The 20,924-nt window shown below is 41.6% G+C and overlaps 1 protein-coding gene across 5 annotated transcripts in view; it reads left to right on the forward strand.

Annotated features, from left to right (window-relative positions):
• Positions 1–8,519, forward strand: part of NBEA (neurobeachin) — an 843,583-nt gene extending 835,064 nt beyond the window's left edge. For all 5 annotated transcript variants that reach the window (XM_077806446.1, XM_077806437.1, XM_077806454.1 and 2 more), the window contains 4 exons: positions 3,040–3,141; positions 5,273–5,469; positions 6,974–7,125; positions 8,429–8,519. In XM_077806446.1, the coding sequence (XP_077662572.1) occupies positions 3,040–3,141; positions 5,273–5,469; positions 6,974–7,125; positions 8,429–8,519 (542 nt within the window). The remainder of the gene's footprint in view (positions 1–3,039; positions 3,142–5,272; positions 5,470–6,973; positions 7,126–8,428) is intronic.
• The last annotated feature ends 12,405 nt before the right edge of the window (positions 8,520–20,924 follow it).

Raw genomic sequence — 20,924 nt, forward strand, 5'->3', positions numbered from 1 at the left:
TCTCGCAGCTTTCTGCTCTCCCTAGCTGAAAAGCCAGATCATCTGCCAGTTTTGTACACCTCCCCCTTTGATAGGAGAGGTTAATGCTGTGGAGGGTGAGTTTATACTTTACTTGTAACTTTTTTTTTTTTTTGCATTTTAAACCCATTTCATAAAGAATCACATTACAGAGACTGACTGTTCCAGGTATAATTTCCAGCCAAGGAAGAAAAGTGCATTCCTGTTCCCCAAGAAAAAAAGGAGGTTGAAGACCAGTCCTGGACCTCAGGCTCTGAACACGTACATCTTTACACAGCAATTCAGGATGGAAACTCTAACAGTCCTAATCCCATCCTTAGAAATCTCCAGGATTTCACAACCCAAGGCAATTGGATTCCCTAATGGTTGTCACTTCACATCATCATTCTCAAACTCAGAGCAGTTTGCTATGTGTTTGCATCAGGGGCCACTGAGCCAAAATAATGTTGGACAACAGAGTGGCCATGTACTATATAAATCATCAGGGAGGACCAAGATACCAGTGCCTATGTGCAGAGTTAATAAGGCTATGGAACTGGTGCATGTCCCAGCACATAAACATCTCAGCAGTTTATCTGATGGGACTGCAAAACAGCATGGCAGACTCCCTGAGAAAATACTTCTGCCATGACCCTGAGTGGGAACGCAGCAATTTGGTCTTTCAGACAATTTGTTAGTTTTGGAGCGTCCCAGAGATAGCTCTCTTTGCATCCAACGCAAAGTGCCAATGGTTCTGCTCGAGGGCAGATTACAGTTGCAACCTGATAGGGGACAGCCTCCTCGTTCCTTGACATCACACCTTGTGGTGCACTTACTCTCCATCGATCCTCATAGCTCTAAAACAAGAGGGATCATTAGCTATCCTCATAGCACCATCAAGACTGAGGCAAGCATGGTTCCCATATCTGTTTTGCCTCTTCACCTTCCTCTGACAGCAGATCTCCTAGCACAGGAATCAAGCACCATAACCCACCCTAGTCTCTTATCACAGCACCTCAAGGTCTGGCTCCTCAATCGTTCACAGGCAGAGAATTCGACTGTTCTCTGAAAGTTAAGACTGCACTTCTGAGCAACACCCACCAGGAGGAAAAACTACCTGCAAAAGTGGAGGCGTTTCCAAGCCTGATGTGCCAGTCAATCTCTATCTCCTTCACAAGTCTCTCCTCGGGAACATACTTGATTACCAGCTGAATTAAAAAACACAGGGTTTGTTAATTAGCTCCATTAAGGTACATCTAGCTGCCATTACTTTCATCCACAGCCGTTTTCAATGACAGGTCAAGGGGTTTCTGTTTTTGCACACCCTAGCACTCTTAGATTCCTTAAGAGTTTGTCTAACCTTTTTCCTCACCTCAAACAGCCTATTTCACCTTGGGACCTTAGCCTAGTTCTCAGTGCCTTAAAAAAACCTCTGAACCCGTGGGGAGCTGTTCACTCCTTCATTTATCCTTCAAGAAGTCATTTCTTATAACCATAATTTTGGCCAGGAGGCCAAGAGAGCTTGAGGCATTCATGGCTGACCCTCCTTACACAATTTTCTACTAGGATAAAGTGACTCTATGTCCCCATCCTCATTTCCTGCCTAAGGTCTCATCAGAATTCCACATCAGTCAGCACATTCAATTGACAGTATTTTACCTCAAGCCTCCCTCTTCAAGAAAGGAGCCTTGTCTTCATACCCTGGATGTGTGTAGGGCTCTTGCCTTCTACCTTGATAGCACTCAGTCTTTCACGGCTTTCCCAGACTTTGTCTCTTTCACAGAAAGAATGATGGAACAGCCCATTTCTACTAAAAATGGGTTTCCGGGTGCATTTTAGTTTATGAAGCTTCTGGAATGCACCCCCCACTTAAAGTGACTGCTCATTCCACTAGGGCTCAATCCACCTCCAGAGCCCTACTTCAGAATATACCCATCATGGACATATGCACAGCCACCACCTGGTCATCTGTTCACACGTTTTCCCAGCACTACACTATCGTAACTGCTTCCAGGGTGGATGTGACCTGTAGCAAAGTTGTTCTTCGATCTACTGAATCTGCCTCCTCTGCTTATGAGGTGGAGCACCCATAGGAACAACAACTGGAAGAAGAAAGAGAGATTACTTAACCAGTTCAGTAACTGGAGTTCTTTAAGATGTTTTGTCCTTATGGGTGCTCCTCATCTGCTCCTCTTCCCCTCTGCTGCAGACTCTTTTTTCTGGGCTTCATGGTTGAGAATAAACTTGAGCAGCAATGGGTCTGCCCATCCCTATATCCCCTCACACTGGAGCATGAGAATATGCAGGGGGCAGGCATGAACTTGTGGGCACTACTGACAAAAAAATCTTCGCAGTTCCTGAGGTGTAGGTCCCACAGAGACAAAACATCTCAAAGAACTCCAGTTACTGTACAGGTAAGTGACCTCTTTTTTAACATGTGTAGCTGACTGTCAGTGCATGAAGTACCTGTGTCATATACACACACATCTGTAAATAAATTCATAATTACATGTCCAGCTGTTTGTTTTCCCATATTTTAAATCTTGATGTAATAGGCATTCAGAAATACGTAGATTCCAGAATGATGAAGGGATTCAAAAAACCACCATAATTTTCTAAGTTTCTTTTTTCTAGAAGTATGTGCTATGTTACACTGCATATCACTGTGTTACTTTTATCTTTAATAGTGTCATACTCCATGTGTTCTGTGGAATGCATGTCTCTTTTCAGTATAGTTAGAACACACAGCACAGATTTCCAGTATCTTATTGTCATCCTGTGCAGGATACGCAGCATATCTCCCACTGTTACTAAATAAGAGAGGTATATTTATGTGAACAAGTGAGCATTGAAGTGTTGCTTTATGAGAGCCTTGATAAGGTTTAAATGCAGTTCCGCACAGAAAACCCAAGAATGAGACGTTTATGCAGATTGCACCTTCCTCTGATGCTTACTGAATTAAAACAAATTGCAGCAAAACTCCTCCTTCGTTGCTGAAACATGTTTGGTTTGTAATTTCTTACTATTGTTGTTTTCTTACAGGTGATTATCCTGCTCCTAGAGCTGTTCTAACTGGTCATGACCATGAAGTTGTCTGTGTATCGGTCTGTGCAGAGCTGGGACTTGTTATCAGCGGTGCTAAAGGTCAGAAGTCATTTTATAGTTTAAGTTTTAAAAATTTCAAAGTCTCCTTCAGTGACTGTTTTTCAGTGTTCCCTTGAGCCAAGTGCAATTTAATTATCCTAAGTCTCCTCAACCAAGAAATATTTTAATTCTGATAGTCTCAGCAGTTGCTAACTCTGAACATAATACTTTCTATCAATACCTATGACACTTAGACACAAACACACTTAGTATATCAGAAAACATTACTCACCAGTAGCAGCACTGTACACAATGGTATCATGATAAAAACCATCAGATGGAAACATAGGATTGTGGGGAGAGCCAGCTAGGAATGCCCCTATCCCCAAGTTAGCTGTCACATTTTAAATAAAGATTAGGCATATTTGGGTTGTCCCCATTCTCTTGGGCAAGAGAAGTAGAGCCTGTTGGATTGTGCATGGGTCCGTGCACAGATGCCAACACGTAGAATGTTGTTTTTTTCAGTGGGCAGTTCTCCAAAGAAGCAGGAGCCTGGATGCTGTTATTTGCCATCTTCCACTAGAAAGTTTTGAGCCATCTGCTGAATTATCAGTTGTTTGCCTATTTCTCCAATTATTTGTCTGTAGAATCCAGAGTACCCAACAATTACTAATATAAGTTCTCAAAATAGCCATCCCATCCTTTTCCCCCATCCTTGTAGAGATGTCTGCCAAAGAATTATAGTAATTCAATTGAATAAACATTCCAATCTAAATGTTGAGTGTTTTAGCTTGACCATTCATTATTGGATTCCTTTATTTTTCACTCTTTCCATTTGGTTCATTCCATTCATCTCTGTTTCTTTTCTTGCTTTCTTATTTCCATCTACAATCTTTTTTGCACAGCTCTCTCTCATTTAGCTCCTTTTCTTGATTTGAAAAGGAGCGTATTTTTTCTTCTTATCCTTTCCTATTCACCTCTGTTATTTTATGTGTTCTCCCTTACTTCCCTTCTTCTGATCTTTCTTCTTCTCTTCTCCACATTATTCTACTGACTCTTCATGGTCCCTTCTCCCTCATTTCTCTTTCTGTCCCATCTCCTCCTCCTGGAATTCCAATATATTGCTTCTCCCACAGATCCAACCCTCTTCCTCTTCTCCTCATGATGATGCCTCTTTCATCCATGTCTCCTCATAGGAATTTATTCTTCCACTAATTCCTAAGAAGGGTTGTTGCTTCTGAGGGCAAAAAGGCCAGGTTGATTACTCTGCCCCATACATTCACAGTTAAGCTTGTTGGACTGATACATTTTATGATAACTTTGAGCTCATCATTTATTTTCATAGCTGACTTTGAAACCTCTGAATTCTGCAGATTCTAACAGGAAATGCTAATTATTAATTCTAATAATGACATATTATATAAGAAGGGTAGGCTAGGTCAAGAAATTCATGAGATAAAGCACAGTAACTAGGAACCTACCCTGAAGCTTTTCTTGCAGTGATGTTAATTCTTAGCCCATAAGCCAGTTTCATATTACTTTAATGCAATAGGACTGTACCCTTTTGAACTGTATTGTTGCAAACTACCTTCTATTATTATGGCTGAGATCTCTGGTAGACTATCCACAGCTGCATTAGACACTAATGGAAATGTAAGGCTTTAGTAATGCAGCTCTTTATAGAGGCACTGGGTGCTGGACAACTAAAGACCTACATATCAAATAAAGAATACATCCCTGAATGATTAAGAGGAATTGGGGCCTACACTGTTAGTCCCAGAAACCCACCATCAAATGCTGCTCTCCTGAGCTGTCTCTCCCACGTCTCTTCCCTTAGTTACGCCAGCCCCTAAGGTTTATACATTCAAGTTCTCCCATCTTATGTTTTCTCACTGATTCCTCTTCTCAAGCTTCCCAAGTATTTCTCAAGTATTTCAAGTTAAAAATACTCACAACTGAAAGCAGTTAACAGTTAAAGTAAATTAAAAAACATACCACTCTGCTGATATGCTGTATCCTTTTCCTCCGTCTGCCACCTGCGTTGTTGTTGTTGTTGTTGTTGTAGTAGACTGTAATATTTTAGGTCAAGGACTATGTCTTCCTATGTCTATACATATTGTCTGTATGCATACTGCATATAGTTTGTGAAACAAGCATCTATATAATATATTTTATTGTTTTCAATGTACAGAAGGTCCTTGTCTGGTACACACAATTACTGGAGATTTGCTGAGAGCACTTGAAGGGACTGAAAACTGCTTGTACCCTCGCTTAATTTCAGTATCTAGTGAAGGCCACTGCATCATCTACTATGAGCGAGGACGGTTCAGCAATTTCAGCATTAATGGCAAACTCTTAGCTCAGATGGAGATCAATGACTCAACCAGGGTAAATCTAAACGCAAACAACCGTTTGACACTGCACTCCTTTTTTAAAATAAATGAAATGTGTTTGCAATGTTACTTAGAGAAAATACAAGGGTGAAAGTGGGCCGGTATGGGCTGGCACAGCGTACTGGTAAGAAGTGGCCGCCAGTACCAGCCCATACACAGCCCACATTAAAGCACCGATGGGTAGGCACCCTACAAGCAGGGCTGCCGACAGGAGAGCACAAAAGGGGCAGCTTCCCCGTGGCCTGGCGATTTAAAAGGGCTCTGCGCTCCTGGCTGCCGCCTCCCCTACCGTGGCAGCAGCTGGAGCCCCAGGCCTTTTAAATCGCTGCTGGAGCCCTGGGCGGCGCAGGCCAGGCAGCGTGGAAGGGCTGGCTGGGGGAGGCTGACCCCCAGCCCTGCCTCTTCTGGGGACCCGGAGCTGGGACCCCATATTGGTAAGTCTTTTATCTTACTTTCACCCCTGAGAAAATAACATGTATAAAATTGCTGTTCTCAGAAAATGTAATGTTCAAATAGATACCCTTTTATGTCCACCTCAAGTCAGCAAAAAGAATGAGGAGTACTTGTGGCACCTTAGAGACTAACAAATTTAAGCTAAAACCCACTTCATTAGATGCATGCAGTGGAAAATACAGTAGGAAGATATATATATACACACAGAGAACATGGAAAAATGGGTGTTGCCATACTCACTATGAGAGTGATTAGTTAAGGTGAGCTCTTATCAGCAGGAGAGAAAAAAACCAACCTTTTGTAGTGATAACGCCCATTTTTTCATGTTCTCTGCGTGTGTGTATATATATATATCTTCCTACTGTATTTTCCATTGCATGCATCCAGTGAAGTCGGTTTTAGCCCACGAAAGCTTATGCTCAAGTAAATTTGTTAGCCTCTAAGGTGCCAAAAGTCCTCCGGTTCTTTTTACTGATACAGACTAACTACCACTCTGAATCAAGTCAGCAGTGAACTCATGCTTTTTTCAAAATAAATAAGAACAAATTGTTTATGATACTAGATGATTCCTGGAATTTAAGTTTAGACTTAAATTTCAGCGGGAAATATGTCTTTAAAACAAAATTGTTTGAAATTAGTTCCTTCTTCACTTATTAGCAACTACGTGACTTCAGGACCTGTTCTACCAGTAGCACTTGAAGCAGTGTAAGGAATGCAGGTCTCTACTCTGCCTTAGGTGTTAGTGATGGCATCAAATACTGCAGGGCAAACCCAAGTTTTGCATGCTGAACTCAAGTCTTGGCAATTAAAAGCTTTGTAGGTCACAGGTGAAATGTATTTATTTGTCATTTTAAAGGCACACAGGTAACTTACTGAAGATTTGGGGTCCCTAAACAGGTTTTGTTATTTTTAAGTATTTCTCTTCACCTTTAAATGTGGGCAGAAACACAAACATACACTCCATTGGTGAGAGCTGTTTGTGGGGCTGTTTGTCACTTTCCCCCACTATTAACTAAAGTTACTGGTTTTGGTTGTCTCTTCTCAAGGCCATCCTCCTGAGCAGTGATGGACAGAACCTGGTGACTGGGGGGGACAATGGAGTAGTGGAAGTGTGGCAGGCTTGTGATTTTAAACAGCTCTATATTTACCCTGGCTGTGATGCTGGCATAAGAGCAATGGACTTGTCTCATGATCAGAGGTGAGTTGCAGCATTAGAATTAAAATCACCCGGTAAATATTAAACAAAACTATTAAATACTGTCTCTTTGATGTTAGTATGTTGAATGACTGTTATACTTCATTTAAAATATGTGATACAACTATGCTCTGTTATTTCCTGTTGATCTAGCCGAATTGACAGTTTAGGCTCTAATCCTATAGGCACTTATACATTTGCTTAACTTTAAGCAGACACATAGTCCCAGTCCCATGCACCATTTTCTCCCTTAGTGTAAATCAGGAAAATTACATTGACTTCGTATGCTGATTTATGGTTGCTAAGGATCTGGCTTGATTGCATATGCATAAGTGTTTGCAGGATTGGGGCCTGCGTGAGTATTGTATTATCACTGGCCAGTGCAGGGATGCATGAGCCTGATCTCTGAATCTCCTGTTTTAGTGTGATTAAAATGTAAGTCTAATGATGTATTTATACCGGGTTGTGAGTGGCTTTAGTTTTTGCATCATTTGCCAATATGGTGTTTGTCAGCAAAACTCACACTCAGGAAATGTGAAGGATTTTTAAAAATCCTTTAGTATTCATTTCAGCTTACTTTATTTACACGTTTTAGAATTTTTATACTATGTACCACTGTTTGATGCAGCACCAAAAATATCCATAATCAAATACCTACTCAGTTTATTTGTGTATCATTTGATGATCTGAAACAAGATTTCTGTCTCAGCCAAATCAAAACTAACTTACAGAACAAGGCTTATTTACTCTTGGAATTCTGCCATTTTATGTTACAGTGCTGAACTGCGTTCTATAGCTTCTTGTTTACAATAAGGAAATATAGCACATTCTATTTACTACACTACTTTGTCTATCTTCTGATTCTAATGCTGGGTTCTGAAACCCCATTTCAGCAATGCACCTAAGCACAGGCTTACTTTCAGCACATGATTACTCTCATTTAAGTGGGGACTGATAAAATGCATTTTGTATTGTTTGGTATCAGCAATTGGTTGACATCCAAGATCCAGTTGTAGGAGGCAGATAAGAAAAACTCAGACTCACAATTAAAGGGGTCAGTTGTAACTAGAAATCCGTCATAATTATTTCTGCTAAAGAAAGAAACTAGGAGCATATTCAGTATGAAACTTTTTAAGAACACCTAATTAGCACAATATGCATTTATATGTAACTGTCAAAGAGAAGCCCCCGTTCTGTTACTATTTTTAATATTCAGCGTAACCTGAAGTTTCTGAAAGTTAAAAGATGACTACTATGTGGGTAAAAAATGTAACAAGTACAGTATCTATCTTTTCACCTTTTTCAGAACTCTGATTACTGGCATGGCTTCTGGTAGCATTGTAGCTTTTAATATAGATTTTAATCGGTGGCATTATGAGCATCAGAACAGATACTGAAGCTTAATGAAGAACTGAAAGCCAAGGTAAAGCTGAGAGCACAAGTGCTACAATGAAAGGCGTAATCTCTGGTGGAAAAACACGTCTGCATTGACCTCCGTTGTACATTCCATTACACCCAGCAATAGCTGTACATTGTAGTCAGCAACCATTTTATTTTGTGTGTTTTTTCACAACTGAACACCAGCTGCTGAAAAGCAAGCTTGTATCATGTAAATTATATGAATTAGGAGATGTTTTGGTAATTATTTCATATATCTTTGTTTATTGAGAAAAGGTAGTAGGATGCGCCACAAGAGACTTTTGAAAATTCTGAGGAACCTTGTGTCCAGTTGTTACAATGTTTAGTCTGTGAATCTAACATGCATCCCATTTCCAGTCTCTTTTCAAGCTGAGAAAAAAAAATATGTTTGATACTTTGTACATCAGATGCACATCTTAACTTTGAAGGGATACTTTTGTAAAAGTAAAACCTTGTATAAAGAACAAAAATGTTTCTTAATTTTATTGTGGAGTTACAACTTGCATGTACTTTAAACCTGATGTCTTGATGGAACAGGGGTATTCACGCAAATCAAACTGGAGATCTGTCTAAGGGTACAGCTTGCATTAAAGGGTTGAATTTGGGTGCAATCAGTAATTTTGACATTTTCACCAAAATATGTTTTTCACTTTTTAAATCTAAACTCATTCTCTTCCAAGTGGAGTTTTGCTCATGAAGCATTTGGATAAGAAGCCATCATTTGCCATACTTATACATTGAAAGTTAAATTCTTCCCTTTTAAACTTATAGACAAGTCAGAAAGGGAGCATAGTGGAAAGGTTCTGATTTTCATTATATCATCAAGAGTCTTGTAATGCTCTATAGCGCTTAATGACTCCCACACGGCAAGAGTGCTATACTTCTGGATTCATCACATTTGGCATACGGGCCACTGAGAGAAGAGAGCCTCAGTTACATTTTTCTCTTATTTTTCCTCTGAATAGCTTGGTTTGTTTAACAACCTTAGCTTTTATTGCAAAAATAAGTTATTCTTTTAGGTTCTTCTGAAAATCTCACCGGAAGTCACATTCTCAGCCTAAGGCACTTCATGTGTTACAATACTGTAATGATGACCATCAGAATAATTTCCCACACATTGTACTAATCAAATTACACACCCAGGGGTATATACACTTTACTTCATGTTTCTTCTTTGTATATTTGGTGACTGTATTGTCATAGATGTACATATTGTGTCGGTAGGGCTATGAGGCATGTAACAGGAATGTAATTTTCTCAGACTTTACACTCACTTGCAGTCATTTATTTAAAATGATAATGGATTCTTTGTATTGGCACTTTGCACCAGAAACATATCATTATTTATTGATGTGATTACTTATTTGTTATCCACCTTGTATTAGTAAGTTTTAGCACTGAATTCCTTCTTCATTGTTGTTTGTATTTAAAAGATTCTGAAATCATGGGGAATCAACGTAATGATTAAGTTATTCATCACCAGTCTGTAAGCAATATCTTGAGTTTGTAGCTTAGAATTGGGAGAATACTGAACATCTGGAAGACCAGTTCATTTCATCTTGAGATCATGGTGAAATATTTTGGATATATAAATTCCTTAAGCTATTGTAACCATGTTTTATTGCAAAGATGTAAAATATGCCAGATGTGTGTGAGTTGGAAATCCAAAAAAGAAAAATAAAATATGCAAAGAATTCAGTGATTGTTTTTTATTTCATTGAACTTTTCACCGAAACATCCACATTGTCACTGGAAATAAATAATAGTTTTAAGAAATGTTCTCTGTTATAATCAGTGTGTATAAAAATGGATATCTTGGAGGTTGTGTTCTCAGTCCCTGAAGGGAATGAAAGAACTCTTGATACACAGTTTGATTTCTAATCCTGTAAATTATCAACACATAAAGAGAAAATACTAAAGTTGTTCTGAACAGCAAAAAGAAGAAATAGTAAAGTTTGAAGAAAGTAAACTTATGGTTTAAAAATCTGCCTATGGCTGCAGTCCTTTCATTTGGATCCTTGTGAGCAGATAGCATGCATTTTGATGGACCTCTGTTCAGGTGTGAAGGTCTGATCAAGGCCATGCTGGCATCTCTCAATACCTGAAATTAGCATAAAAACAATACACAACTGTAATAGTTAATATTTTCAGTTTAGTTAGTAATCCATAGCTTTAACATCTCCCTTTGTAGAAATATCTGGCAAGCAATTATCTATTTCAGTGGTTCTCAAACTGTGGGTCAGGACCCAATTTTAATGGGGTCGCCAGGGCCAGCATTAGACTTGCTGGGACCCAGGGCTGAAACTGAAGCCCGAGCTCTGCCCCCACCTGGGGCAGAGGGTTTGGGCTGCAGCTCCCTTTTTCCCCAGCCAGGGTGGGGGGGCTCGGGCTCCAACACACCCCCACCCAGGGATCATGTAGTAACTTTATTGTCAGAAGGAGGGTCCCGGTACAACCCCGATCTATGAGAACCCCGATCTATCTAAACTAGAGTCATGTCAAAAACCTTATTAAAATATAGTACACATTAGTGGTAGTTGTCTTCATTTATCAACCCTTTAAAAAGATGCTAGGCCTTTCTGAGGCTGGATATATAAAAAAAATTTTAAGTGTGGTAACCTTCTGGTTACATGAACACAAAAAAGTACCCAAAATCACAACCTCAGCATGCCATCAAGTAAAAAAAGTCAACTGCAATTTTGTATTTTGTTTGTTAAGATGAGTCCTTGGAAAATATACTGTAGCTTTACAGCTACTCGACATTCCGATTTAATGATTTCCTGTGTTGTTGTTACATGAAGACTATCCGCATTAGATTAGGTGAGATTTATTTGAAAAAAATCATTTGCATGTTCAGAGAGCTAACTGTGTGTCATTAAGAGGTGAGTGATAAAACAAAAAACCATTTAACAATAATTCTTACAGTTATAGTAGTGCCTAGAAACCCTACTGTGCTATGCTATGTGCAAATACAGAATGGAACTTCCTGTCCTGAAAAACCATCCAAATGAGACCAGACACAAGTGGGTTTCACAAAAAGTGGGAGAAGGGGAAATGGGTAATACTAACAAAATTATGAAGTTACGGGATTTCTGGTTAAATGTTTGGGTTGTTTTGTTTCTTAACTTTTATATATTATTTCTTTAAAAAAAAAAGCTTTCCTTTATCACTGAAGATTTTCCCTGCTCCTGCTGCTTTGTATTTTTTAATGCACACCCACATTTTACATCATGTAACCCTTCTGCCAGGTGGTGTTGGCAACAACAAAGGCCAGGTTCTCTATTTAGGGGTTCCTCTTAACAATGCAAAACAAAACCATAAGAACATAAGAATGGCTATACTGGGTTAGACCAAAGGTCCATCCAGCCCAGTGTCCTGTCTACCGACAGTGGCCAATGCCAAGTGCTCCAGAGGGTGTGAACAGGTAACGATCAAGTGATCTCTCTCCTGCCATCCATCTCCACCCTCTGACAAACAGAGGCTAGGGACACCATTCCTTACCCATCCTGGCTAATAGCCACTAATGGACTTAACCTCCATGAATTTATCCAGTTCTCTTTTAAACCCTGTTATAGTCCTAGCCTTCACAACCTCCTCAGGCAAGGGGTTCCACAGGTTGACTGTGCGCTGTGTGAAGAAGAACTTCCTTTTATTTGTTTTAAACCTGCTGCCCATTAATTTCATTTGGTGGCCCCTAGCTCCTATATTATGGAAACAAGTAAATAACTTTTCCTTATTCACTTTCTCCACACCACTCATGATTTTATATACCTCTATCATATCTCCGCTTAGTCTCCTCATTTCAAAGCTGAAAAGTCCTAGCCTCTTTAATCTCTCCTCATATGGGACCCGTTCCCAATCCCTAATCATTTTAGTTTCCCTTCTCTGAACCTTTTCTAATGCCAGTATGCCTTTTTTGAGATGAGACCACACCTGTACACAGTATTCAAGATGTGGGCATACCATGGATTTACATAAGGGCAATAAGATATTCGCCTTCTATTCTCTGTCCCTTTTTTAATGATTCCTAACATCCTGTTTGCTTTTTTGACTGCCGCTACACACTGCATGGGCGTCTTCAGAGAACTATCCACAATGACTCCAAGATCTCTTTCCTGATTAGTTGTAGCTAAATTAGCCCCCATCATATTGCATGTATAGTTGGGGTTATTTTTTTCCAATGTGCATTACTTTACATTTATCCACATTAAATCTCATTTGCCATTTTGTTGCCCAATCACTTAGTTTTGAGATCTTTTTGAAGTTCTTCACAGTCTGCTTTGGACTTAACTATCTTGAGCAGTTTAGTATTGTCTGCAAACTTTGCCACCTCACTGTTTACCTCTTTCTCCGGATCATTTATGAATTAGTTGAATAGGATTGGTCCTAGGACTGACCCTTGGGGAACACCACTAGTTACCCCTCTAGAATTGCCTCTAACCAGATTAGAGGCAACTGTTCCCCACTCACAAGAAGTGGGGAAGAAGTGAGTCTGTGGATAACAAAAGAAAACGTCTTATTAAAAGGGAAAGGGAGCCCATCATTAATTTGTGAAAACATCACAATCATGTAACCATAAGCAAACATCCATCCCACGGGACATTGGGCAGTTTCCTTTGCTGCCTCACTTTCCCACATTGCAGTGTAAAAGTCCAATGTCTGAATGTCCCTTTAACACACACCACTCCCCTTTCCCTCTGCTGCATCCCACACAGTTTGTTGTCCTTGGTCAGCGAGGACCCAGAATTCAGAGGTGAGTTCATGTGGATTCACCTCCCAGCTATGAAAGGTGGGAGGGGCACATCAAGCAATGTCTCTGCCGCTGCCTCAGCGACTGGTTCACTGTTGCTATCTCTGCTATGGTCACTCTCTGCAATGCTTCACTCTGAATACTCACTACTTTACTCAGCTCTTCGTGATTTCACTGAGCAGGGGGAACTTCTCTGCTGCTGCCTCTTCATTTTCTTTCACTGCAGCACTGTCCCCATACCACATTTAAGACTTAGCCCACAGCCCCGGTCATCAGTGATTTCAGTTGTAAAAAGCACTTAAAAAAAAAAAACCAAAGACTCAACTGAATCCAATCAGTTGTGCCTTTAAATACTGCAAAGGAGATGGTCAAATGGAATCTGAAATTCTTTAAAAATCCATATCCTCACCTAGAAATACTGATTCCTCCTTCCCCTGGCATTTGGAAGTGCAAGCCTGTGCTTAGGAATTGAGGTTCAGTTTAGGGTGAGTGCCTCAATCAGGGCATGCTAAGAATATTTCTGCTGCCCTTTACTCATATAATAAGGATAACATTTAATTACTCCTGCATTCAACACTAAGTGAATTGGAACCCAAAACTAGCCAAAATTGATCACTTTTGCAAAGCAGATCTGTTTCCTGAACACCTAGGTAGCATAGGTGTGTCTAGGCAAATACAGTCTGCTCCTGATGTCTTTTCCCCTGGTTCATCATGAGATGTCAGGAGAGAGAGCTCATTCAGACCATGGCTTACAATTACATTATGCCACTGCCTCCCACAAACACTTATTAAGCAAACACAAACAGATCCCCATTTTCTCTCACCAATGCCTTTCCTTGGGTTCATGGGCCACAATCTCCCCCATCCCATTAGGAAAGTCTTACTTTTCATTTAATAAAAAGAGGTGTTATTGACATCACTGAGGGGCCCGTATAGCTGGCTAACCATAGCTGCTCCCTGGAAGATGAGGAGGCTTTGGTTCTTCAAGTGTTTGTGCATGTCCATACCATTGTAGGTGTGTGCGTGCCTCATGAACAATTGTCAGAGCTTTTCTTCCCTCCGCATTACTGTTGGGACAACGTGAACACCCCCTGGTGCCTGGCACCACCGCACATAGATATAAAGGGCCTCCCCATGCCCCAACCCCCTTCTATTCCAGCCTACCACCAGTGACAGTTATAGTAGCTGTGAGCTTTGTGGTTCAAAAATCATCTTCACCTTGTTATGTACGTAGGCCCTCTTGCGGTAGTTTAGCTTATCATAAGTCTAGTCTAGTTCTTAGTGTAGCCTGCTCTCCGGTGCTCATTTGAGCAGTGGGTCCAGTACAGGACTCATGCTGTGCTCTCTTGGCTTCAAGGCCTGTGGCAAGCCAATGCCAGTCAGCAACCCCCAGATGCCTGAAATGTCTTGGGGAAGCACATGTAGGTGACAAATGTCACATCTGTACAGGGATCAAGTCCCATTCACAGGGTAGCCAGGCTGAAATATTTGCTCATGGACTCTGTGCTTTGCCCTCCATTGGAACCTTCCAACGCTGAATGGCTCCTGAACACGTCCAAGTTGGTCAGGAGTGCTCTGCCCACTGTAGCTGAGTCGTCAGGCAAGCCAGCCTCACTGGTATCAACTATAAGGCTTCATAAGTCTTCAAAGGCCTCAGTACCACAGGCTATCGTGATCTGTAAGCAAGGAACTGGGTGCTGCAAAGGGCACAGAGGAGCACTCAAAGAAGAGGGACCCCAAGCGTAACCGCACAGCAAAGCGGGGTTGCTGACTCCATAGCCTTCGAAGAGCCCATTGAGCCTGATCCCAGGATCAGCAGAACTCCAAGTACCACAGGCCCAGGAGCCTTTGACGGTACTGTATACGCTCAAAGCAGTCGAGGCAGTGCAGGAACTACTGAACGTGTCTGTATTGGTTTCAGCGGTGAGACAAAATTCCTGCCTAGCGCCAGGAATGGGTGTGCTGGACCCACTGGTGCCTCCTCCCGTTCTGGTGCACCAGTTAGTGCTGGTGGCTTCTACAGTTGAAGCATCTCAGCAGAGTCCATCAAGGGGAAAGACTGCAGTGAGTTCAACACTGCCTCTGCCATTGATTTGCAACCGGTGTCCCCAGTATTGTGGGGGTCAGCTCTTCGATGGTCGAAGGAAGTAGACTCATCTGCTGCTTCAGATTCTAAGGTCAGATCTTACCCTGCCAGGACAGAGTAACCGCAGCAAACCCAGTTGGTTGTCTACCCACCTTGGTCCAGATCTCAACCTAAGGATCAATGGATGGTGCACAGCTTGGTCCCACCATCGTTCCAGTACCCATCTGGGAGCCCTTGGGGCTTTACCCCACACCCTACAGCATCTAGTAGATACGGGGGGTAAGAGGGGGGCATGAGCACCATGGTTGCATTCCTGCTCTGCCAGTACCAGTACTATATAAGAGAAATCAGTTACTCGGGACTTTCCTTTGCGAGAATTGGACAAGGGCCATCCTCAGCAACCACTGGCCTCCTCCTCTTCATTGCTGCATTTCCAAAGAGAGGGATTCTATTGCCGATACTTCCTAGTCCCAAAGGCAAAAGGGGAGCCTCAGCCCTATTTTAGATCTAAGGCAACTAAACAAGTTTCTGAAGAAAATGAAATTCTGGATGGTTACTCTTGCTTCCATTATCCCTTCCTTAGAGAGTGGGGACTGGTGCACTGCTCTTGACTTAAAGGACACTTACTTCCATGTGGCAATTCATCGCAGCCACAGAAAGTTCCTCAGATTCATGGGCAACAATTCACGCTATTAGTTTGCAGTTCTCCCCTTCAGACTTGCAGCAGCCCCTCGTTTTTATGAAATGCATGGTGGTAGTGGCAGCTTTCCAGCACAGGTCAGGAATCCATGTATTCTCTTACTGGACGATGGGTAAGTTAGGGGCCGATCCAGATCTCAAGTGCTCTCCTGCATAGCTGCTATCCAGTCAGCCTTTCACTCACTAGGGCTCCTAATCAATACAGAAAAATCTATCCTGACACTACTTCAGAGAATAGAGTTCGTTGGGACAATGCTAGGCTCCGCACAAACCCGGGCATTCCTGCTGCAAAAAGGTTCGATGCACTGCGGATCATTGCGCTAAAGCTGCATCCTCTCACTATGTCTCAAAAGTGCCTCACACTTCTAGGGCACATGTGGCATACACCTGCATGGTCCAGAATGCCAGGCTGCATGTCAGAGAGTAGAAGTGACCTCAGCCTATGCTCCAGCCCACCATCACGTGGACAGGGTAGGTCAGGTATCAGCTCAAGTCTTGTCCTCCTGGGACCTGTGGACACACCCATCAAATGTTTGCACAGGAGTTCCCTTTGCTCCTCCTCAGAAAACAATCACCCTAGTCACAGATGCATCAGATCTTGGTTGGGGAGCTCAGTTTGGCCCCCATCAGACTCAGGAGGTTTGGTTGTCCCAAGACTTCGCTCTCCACATAAATATCAAAGAAAGTTCGGCCATCCTTTCAGCTTGTATGGCATTCCTCCTGCATACTGGGGGCAGAGTTTGTTAGAACTCACAGAAAACACAACAGCTGTGTTTCATGTAAACTGATCAGGGAGCCCAGTCAATGAGGTTATAACAAGAGACAGTCTCACTCTGGATCTTTTGCATAGCTAGGTCCATTAACCTCAAATCTACCTTCCAGAGGGCAGATTATGTGCATGTCTCTGGATGTGTCCAATGCCTTTTTCCTACTGTGGGATACTTCCCAAGTGGCCATGTTTGCACCAAAGAAAACAAGAAATGTCATCTTTTTTGTTCCCTGGTGGGTCATAGTCCAGGGGTCACTGTTGTATGCGTTCCTCCTGAATTGATCAAAAGGCCTGCTGTATGCCTTCCCTTCAGTTCTGCTCCTGCTCAAAATCAAACAAGATGGGGCTCACATCATACTAATAACTTCAGCATGGCCTTGCCAACATTGGGTCTCATCACTACTAGCCTTATCAGTCAGACCCCCTATGCCACTCCCAAGAGATGTGGATGTGATCTCCCAGGACAATAGGCAATTGGACCTCCTCCATCACAATCTACAGGCCCTCCCCACCTGACTGTGTGGATGCTATGTGGCTAACTTCCTTGGCACATCTTTGCTCTAAAGGAGTACAATAAATTCTCCTTAAGAGCAGAATGCCTTCAACCAGATCTACTTACCTTGCAAAATGGAAGAGATTCTCCATTTGATCTGTACAAAGAGGCTTTCACCCTGCGCAAACTTAGGCTAGGATATGCGGAATCAATCTCCTATTCCTGAAATAACAAGAGCTTCCTGGTAGATCCATCAACATTCACCTGGTGGCTATCTCAGCTTTCCACCTTCTGGCTGATAAAAGATTGATCTTTTCTAACCCTATGACCATTAGATTTCTAAAGGGTTTAAACAGATTATACGCACAGGTTCACAGTCCTGTTCCACAATGAAGTTTGAATTTAGATTGAACAAAGTTGATGGGTCCTGCCTTTGTGCCATTGGCAACTTGTTCTATATTACACATATCTATGGGAGTGACCTTCTTGGTCACGATTACCTCAAGAGAGTAGGAGAGCAGGGAGCCCTGGTGTTGGAAGCGCCCTACGCAGTATACCCCAAGGATGAGGTCTTCCTTTGGCTTCACCCTAAGTCCCTGACTAAGATGGCTTCCGGTTTTCACATCAATCAAGAAATTTACTTACCTACCTTCTTTCTGAAACCTCATTCAAATGAATGTAGTTTCTCCTTACATCTTCTAGACATTAGAAGGACTTTGGCCTTTTATATGGATCGGAGTAAATTATTCAGGTCATTCTGTAGCTATTCAGACAGAATAAAAGACCACCTGGTGTCCATGCAGAAAATCTCCTTGTGGATTACGGGCTGTATTAATCTATGCTACCCTTTGGCAGATATGGAACCTCCATAAAAAGTAGTGGCTCACATAAGCAGCTCACAGTCAGCTTCTGTGGCCTTTCTGGGCTGGGTGCACATCCTGGACATTTATAAGTGGCAACCTGGTCTTCGATCCACACATTTACCTCCCACTATGCCATCACTCATCAGTCTAGAGATGATGCCAGATTTGGATGGGTAGTCCTACAATCCCTGTTCAAGTAGACACTGAACCTGCCTCCGGTTCAAACTGCTTGTGAGTCACCTATAGTAGAATGGACATACATGTGCTATCACTCAAACAAAAAAAAATGGATACCTACCTTTCCAGAATTGTTGTTCTTCGAGATGTGTTGCTTGTGTCCATTCCATGACCCACCCTCCTTCCCCTTTCTATCAGAGCCTCTCCAGTAGGAAGGAGCTGGCGGGGAGGAGCGGGGGTCGGGGCAGTGAGGCCTTTTATACCTGTGTGCAGCAGTGTGAGGCACCAGGGGGCACTCACGCTGCCTTAACGGATGCAGCTGAGAGTAAAATCCAACAACCATGCACGAGGCTTGCATACACCTACAGTGGAAGGTAGAAAGAAAAGGAGGACTTGTGGCACCTTAGAGACTAACCAATTTATTTGAGCATAAGCTTTCGTGAGCTACAGCTCACTTCATCGGAAGGCAGGTAACTGTTTTTTTCCATGGGAGTTAGGCACCAAAATACCTTTGAGACTCTGGGTCCGTGTGACTGGGCACGACTGTCTCTCAGGTGAGAGGGGTGTTGTGTACAGAAAGATGTAGTTAGTATACTAACCACAAGCAATCTATTACAAAATTGGCTAAATTTCTGACATTAGATATTGTAATTAGACAAAGGATTCAGATTATAAAAGAAAGTTGTAGCTAGTGAGTGGTGCAATAGCTAACAGAATTAGACCCTTTGTGCAGACCTTACCAGGGCTGGGGCAGTTACAGAAGCATGCTATCTATTTCCCTTAAGCCAGTAAGGGGAGAAGAAAATGAAGACACCTCATTTTTTAACCCTTGGAAAGACTAGCTAGACCCAATTTATTGAAAGCACTTTGGATGAATAAACATTATCCTGACAGAGATTCTCACAAACTGTGCTTGTAAAGCCAAAAACACGGCCTGTGAACAGTTGTTATGGAGAATGCTTGTTACAATATACTGCCTCAGCCCTGCTGACAAGAAAGCAGGATGTTTCAAGCAAGCCCTCAGACTGCCAGGGATAACAGCATCTGGAACAGACACATCAAGATAAGGGCTGACTTTTGATAATATCAAGAGAACCTTCTCCTGTTACAAGAAAACTAGTACATATAAATAAGGTAAAGGAGATTCATGCACATGAGTTTTAATTAACAGCCTCGCTATGTGATTTACACCCACATTTTTCAATACACTAATTGTAGCCCCATTGCTGATATTCAGAACATTAGAGTATTATTCAGTATTAACAAACATTGAAAACTATATATATTATATAGTTTAATAGTAATATATGTACTGGATAAAACTTAGGCTTACACTTTAACAAAGGAAAGAGGAATTACAGTTATTACATATGTGTAATGTAGCAGAGTTAACAGAATGTCCAAACTTTTTCATGCCCAATTTTGCAACTTTTACATTTAATTTCCAAGATTTGAGGGTGAATGAAAAAACGGGAGATAGTTGTCTTGTAAAAATTACATTATGTGGCTGTTACCCCAAGAACAGATTCGAGGATCCCAGAGTAGCCCTCCTTTTGCTTAATTCTGGGTTTCCAAGATGTTGACATATTAATCTGTTCCTGCAAGGTGAAAGGAGGGGGCCTGCCCAAGGATTTCCTTATGCCCTTCAGGAAACTCCCTAGAACAGACTAGATCTGTTCACCGCAGGAGGACACAGATACAGCCCTCCCTTTAAAGGATTGACATCAATGCAGTACTTTTCCAAAAGAAGGTATTTTCTTTATTTAGTATAACCAACCTTTCCTCATACAATTAATCTAAACCTAAATTAAAATATAAACATGAATCCCTTAGCAAAGGTATATAAGTTAAAAGTACCCAAGACCATAATGTCATACAGTTGGAATGATATTTTCTGCACATGGTGATCAGTCATATGCAGGATAATCTTAACAAACCCTATCCTTTATATATATATATATATATATATATATATATATATATATATATATATATATATATAGTACAATGAAACATTGATAACACAAACACACACATTTATTATCCCAATCATAAACATTCATTAATCCTATTTCTATTCTATAGCCTATACTATGGCTCACATGCTTCCTCTCTGTAGTTTTCTTTCTTTCTGCTCTGTCTCAAGGATCCGTCTGCTCTGTCTCAGGATCCTTTTCTGCTCATCCCAGCAGCCCACTGCTGCTGCTATCACCCTGCAACTGCCTTGCTGTTCTTTGCTCTTTTAGGTTTCTCTGATCTTCACCTTTTCCTTCTCCTGCTCCTAACCTGACTTTTCCCTGCCTGCTCTCTGCCTTATATAAATGTTTTGGCCTGTTTTGGTTGGCTTATTTTTCAATCCTAGTATTAGCATACCTATCATCCCATCACCTTCAGACCCTCTCTGATTGGTCCATTCTTATAGGACAATCATAGCTGCTAACTCTAGCGGTCAATCAAAGTTGTTGCACAACAAATTTACTGAGCATGCCTGCCCAACCCCTCCCTGCAGTGCTGAAGTGACCTTTATCTGACTGCAGTACACGCTT

This window comes from Eretmochelys imbricata, chromosome 1 (genome assembly GCF_965152235.1).
Source record: "Eretmochelys imbricata isolate rEreImb1 chromosome 1, rEreImb1.hap1, whole genome shotgun sequence".
In the NCBI taxonomy this organism is placed as follows: Eukaryota; Metazoa; Chordata; order Testudines; family Cheloniidae; genus Eretmochelys; species Eretmochelys imbricata.